This window comes from Lactuca serriola, chromosome 6 (assembly GCF_051521515.1).
Source record: "Lactuca serriola cultivar US96UC23 chromosome 6, Lser_US96UC23_V15, whole genome shotgun sequence".
NCBI lineage: Eukaryota > Viridiplantae > Streptophyta > Magnoliopsida > Asterales > Asteraceae > Lactuca > Lactuca serriola.
The window spans coordinates 142,438,210-142,443,685 of NC_136413.1; the positions used below are offsets into that span (position 1 = coordinate 142,438,210).

Below are 5,476 nucleotides of genomic sequence, written 5' to 3' on the forward strand. Positions count from 1 at the left end.
GCCCGACGTGCTATTTTCAGAAATACCGTCTTTGGCTATTTTATTGATGTCCCTCGTTTACAAGGGGACGCTTTATTGTTTCATAAAATGTTCCTTCATCAGATCCGGCCGGACCCTGTTTTATCTCCAGATGGAATAAAACGTTTATATTTTCGAGTAGGCAATACCAAAATGGTTTATGGGCCGGAAGAGTTTTGTTTGATTACCGGCTTCAATTTTGGGGAGTATCCAAAAAACATTGGGAGAAAAGGGTCGGAAAAATTAATAAGCAGTAAAAAAAGATGTTTACTGCGTAAACGGCTATTTCCGGACCATACTAATAGTTCGGTGAAAATCGGCGACCTGAAAAGTTTAATTTTAAATCAAACATTCCTAGCACTTGACGACCTTGATGCAGTTAGAGTATGTTTGATATACATTTTGTGTTAAGGTTTTTTGGGCAAAGAAGTTAACGATCGGGTGCCACAAGATTGGTTTTTTTTTGCTGAGAATTTGGATCTCTGGAATAGGTATATTTTCTTTACGTTAAAAGTTCTATTTAATTAAAGTTATAATTTATATAATAATCAATTTTGTTTTTTTTTGTTTTGTTAGCTTCGCTTGGGGTAGCTATCTATGGGATTTTACTTATGTTGACCTTGAGGATACGTGGAGTAAGATACATCATTATTTATCACTTCCTCAGCGTGGTCAAACTTTAAAGTATTCCGTCTCAGGATTTACGGCTCCAATTAGGGTATAAAAATTTTCTTATATTTATATTGTTTTATTGTTATATTTTTTATTTTAATTTTAACTTTTATTACTGTTATTGTACAAAATTGTAGATATGGATATATGAGATGATTCCGGCTGTTCGTGCATGTGGATTTGCATTGAGAAAAAATAAAGACTTGCCTCGGATGAAAAGATGGAGCGGAACAAAAAAATTGAAATGGGTTGACGTGAACAAGATTTGGTCAAAGATGCAGGTTTAAAAATATTTCGTTTATTATTAATAAAGTTGATTATTATAGTTTTATATGCATTTTTAATATGTTTAATTTTTTAGGAGGGGCTACCACCAAGACAAAACATGTTACCGGGTGATGGTGAGATGACATCTTTTTATTATATGTCATTTCAAGAGTATGTATATGGTGAAGGGAAAACAGTTTCATCCCCAGTACGGGACCATTTTAGGAGACAAGACGAATCTTCGTCTAGTATGTCGTCCAGTGGTTGCTCTCATGGTAGAGGTCGGGGCAGTGGGAAACACAAGCTAGACGAGTTGTTGAAACGGGTACATGCACTGGAGCAGCATGTGTTTATGAACCGACAACCTAGAGAGGTTTTTGTTGAAGAAGTGAATAATGAACAATTTTGGAACGACATTTTTTTTGAGGAACCGACAGTGTCACAAAGAAATTATGATGAACAGGTTAGTTACACGCTACATTATTTATTAAATTTTATTAACATATATGAATACCTGTGTTCATATTTTATATTTGAAAATATAGGTTGTGCAAGATGAAGTGATGAATAAAAACAATACAACTCAAAATGTTTTTGGTGATACTCAAGACGACAAGGTTGTTATAGATGTTACCTTTACGATTTTAATAATTACTTTTTAATAAAGTGTATTTTGTTATTAAGTAAAAAAGTTATATTTTTAATGTAGGTGTTGGAGGAGAGTACTCAGTATGCGGGGAACAAATTTGATGATGATGTGTGTGATGTAAACGATTATAGTGAAGTTAAAGAGGTTATTATATAGTTACATTAATATTATATTAATATTTTGTTTATTTAGATATTATTGCTTATTAAATTATGTGTATTTCGTTATTAAGTATAAAGTATTATCTTTAATGTAGGAGTGGGAGGAGAGGAATGACAATGCAGGGAACAAATTTGATGATGATGTGCCGGATGAAGACGAACTAATAATAACGGGAAATGTAGATTATTTTCATGATGATGATGATGACAAAGAAGTTACACCCGATAAACCTAGGAGTCGAAAACCATCACAATTTTTATGCACTCCTTACACCGAGGTATTCGTTTTATTTATAAACTGATGATTTTATGTTTATGTGAATTATCTATGTTTATGTGAATTATCTGAAAGATATACATTTAAACATATGAATATTGTTTTTAGTTGCACACGACACCGAAACAAAAAAGAAGAACAAAAAAGAAGGTTGGTACGAAATCAACATGCCCCGTTCCTCCTCCAGTTTTTGGTGTTGCTCATGACTTCTCCATGTTGCGCCTGCAACCTTACGTAGCAGGCGGTGAAGATGTCATCCAAAATTATGTATTGCATTCATACGATGTGCAGCATCGTTTGTTTAATTTCGTGTTAGATAGAGATTTTTGGAGCTCATTGTTTGGGCATACACACGACGGATGGTTGGAGTCAGCGGTAAATAAATTGTTAATTAATTCTTTTAAAAGTTAATTGTTTTTTAGTCAATAACAAAAGTATCATGTGTGCAGCATATAACCATTTGGTACCGACTTTTGATGGAGAGACGGTTTGAGAGCGACCGACATACAATAATGCCTCCAAATTTTTTTGTTTCTCATGCTTTGGAAGAAGGACAGGACTGGAGGGCGTTTATGGCTGGTATTGCTACATACCCGAACTTCATGGTTGCTTGGTGGGATGTTGATACGGTAAACTTAATAGTTTATATTGAAAATAATATCGTTTTTTTGTTATGTTTTTGTATTGTGATGTAAATAAACATAATTTTATTTTCTGATCCTTATACAGGTCTTATTGCCGATTCATTCATCCCCTAATCATTGGCTATTTGGGGAACTACGATTAGCGTCAATGGAAGTGCATATTTATGACAGTCTTGGTAGAGGTGCTTATGAAAAATTCCAATCCGAAGGAATCTTTTCCAAATTTGAACGTCGGGTGGCAAATTATTTGGACAAGATTAAGTATTGGGCGCGGAGGAACATCCCAAGGATTCCATTGAATATGCAGTTCATTTATGAAGAAAACGTTCCCCAACAAAGTAGTCATTTGGGAGATTGCGGTGTATTTCTTTGTATGTTTATGGAGCATATTGGTTTCAGGTCAACCAATACGTGTTCTTATTAACCCAAAGAACGCAGCTTTAGAGTTCCGTCTCCGGATGGCAAAAATTATTTGGGGGTCTAGTCTTGCTCCTATGTAGTTGGATTATATAAATGTATAAATAATTTAATGTTGGATTTCATTATTAGTTAATCTTTAGAGTTTACTCAACGGATGACAAAAAATATAACGTTACGACAATTACAACAATTTAATGACCTACTAATTACTTATCAATAAATTCAACATAAGAACGACCACAACATTTGTTTTAACGTTACAAATACAACAATTTATTGACCTAACAACTTCAAAACCATAAAAACAATATTGAAAAGCTTACAACTTGTAAACAAGAACTGCCAAGAACAACACCCAACTACAAACCAACGCTATCTTTAACTTCTTATTTTCTGATTGAAAGAGCTTATTAGAGTTAGCTACTTTAGCTATTACCATAGAAGATTGGTCCTTCTCTTCATCAACCCAACTGATAAACCCGCATTTTGGTCCCTGTTAAATTTAATATCCACAGTAAGAAAATAAATTTGTGTGATGTAAACACGAGGGTTTAAATTTGAATGACGGTAAGAACATGATACCAAATACGGGCAAGCGTAGAACAATCTTCCTGGGTTTTTAGTTGTACCCGAAATCCTAACGATACGTTCTCCTCCACAATTGCAGTATGCCATTAGCCTTCTTATTCTTTTAAATCGGAGTTACTTTCTCAGTTAAATTTTTTCATAATGAGTGACACCCATTTATAGAATAAATCATATTACGGACAATTCTTTTTGACTATGAAATGAACTGGTTTGACTATGAATTCAAAAAGTTCAACTATGGAATGCAGACAAGTACATTATGTAGTATTGTCATGTCGGTCAGTGAAATTTGACTATGAAATGAACTGGTTTGACTATGAATTCAAAAAGTTCAACTATGGAATGCAGACAAGTACATTCTGTAGTATTGTCATGTCGGTCAGTGAAATTTGACTATGAAATGAACCGGTTTGACTATGAATTCAAAAAGGTCAACTATGGAATGCAGACAAGTACATTCTGTAGTATTGTCATGTCGGTCAGTGAAATTTGACTATGAAATGAACCGGTTTGACTATGAATTCAAAAAGGTCAACTATGGAATGCAGACAAGTACATTCTGTAGTATTGTCATGTCGGTCAGTGAAATTTGACTATGAAATGAACCGGTTTGACTATGAATTCAAAAAGGTCAACTATGAAATGCAGACAAGTACATTCTGTAGTATTGTCATGTCGGTCAGTGAAATTTGACTATGAAATGAACTGGTTTGACTATGAATTCAAAAAGGTCAACTACGAATTTAAAAGGTTAAACTATGAATTTTGATCAGTAGAGATACAATATCTTCTATTTATAATTCCATTTGTGTGATCATTGTAGAGCACAATTATCGGTATTGAAAATGAGTAGTCACAGCCAAAGAACCTTTTCTCAACTACCAATTTTCTTGCATAACCTTCAAAGAACAAATCCTAATACCTTCACAGCCATTAAGAAAACCGATAGCAACCGCTTTCAATTCTGTTTTGTGGCTTTGGGTTGCGTGGTATAACATTCTTCTTTTATTGAGTTATACAATATTTCATGGTAATGTATGTCGATTAGTTCTTACATAACACTAATATGTGTTCGTTTTTATGTAGATTCGTACCTTCCTTAGGTGCATGATACCGCTGATATATGTGGGTTATTTACCCCTTCTTGGGAGCTTTCTGACAACAATGTACTTCGCAGTGGCTTTAGATGGAAATCATGAGCCACTACTCTTAGCACTTGGTTTGGGAACCTTACAGTGTGAAGAATCATGGAGATGGTTCATGATGAGGTTAAGAGGTTGTTTAGGTGAGGACACAGAGGTTGGTTTCATAAGCAACATGTGTGATAACATAGACTTTGGTGTTGACAGTGCCTACCCGGATTCCTATCATGGATATTGTCCTAAAGATATAGCTCGAAAGATACGTGAGTCTATCGGACATAACAATACGGAAGTCGAATCGTTGTTTTGGAAGTCATGCAATGCATATAGCGTTGATGAATTTTACTTGTGTTTCGAAAGGTTGCAAAGTACATGTAGGCAACCACCTTTCTGCACCTTGCTTATGAGTCCAATTTACTGGCTTGACGATATACCGATTTCAAAATGGACAAGAGCATTTTTCCCAAAAATACGTTACAATGTTAAATCGATTGACGTCCCTGAAATTTTGCAAATTATATCCTCACGTGAGTTTCCTATAACAACGATAATTGAGTTAACCACAACGTCGATAAAATCAAAGTATGCTGAACGGGCCGAACTAGCTGGTAAGGGAGATTGTTATATTTTGTTTTTTT

The 5,476-nt window shown here is 34.5% G+C and overlaps 1 protein-coding gene across 1 annotated transcript; it reads left to right on the top strand.

Annotated features, from left to right (window-relative positions):
• Positions 1-324: 324 nt before the first annotated feature.
• Positions 325-4,549, top strand: LOC145060221 (uncharacterized). Its single transcript, XM_079007928.1, has 9 exons — positions 325-509; positions 595-736; positions 828-971; positions 1,052-1,420; positions 1,667-1,750; positions 1,863-2,045; positions 2,153-2,419; positions 2,494-2,673; positions 4,520-4,549. Exons 3-9 carry the CDS (start codon positions 843-845, stop codon positions 4,547-4,549), a joined length of 1,242 nt encoding a protein of 413 aa, XP_078864054.1. The 5' UTR covers positions 325-509; positions 595-736; positions 828-842.
• Positions 4,550-5,476: the final 927 nt, after the last annotated feature.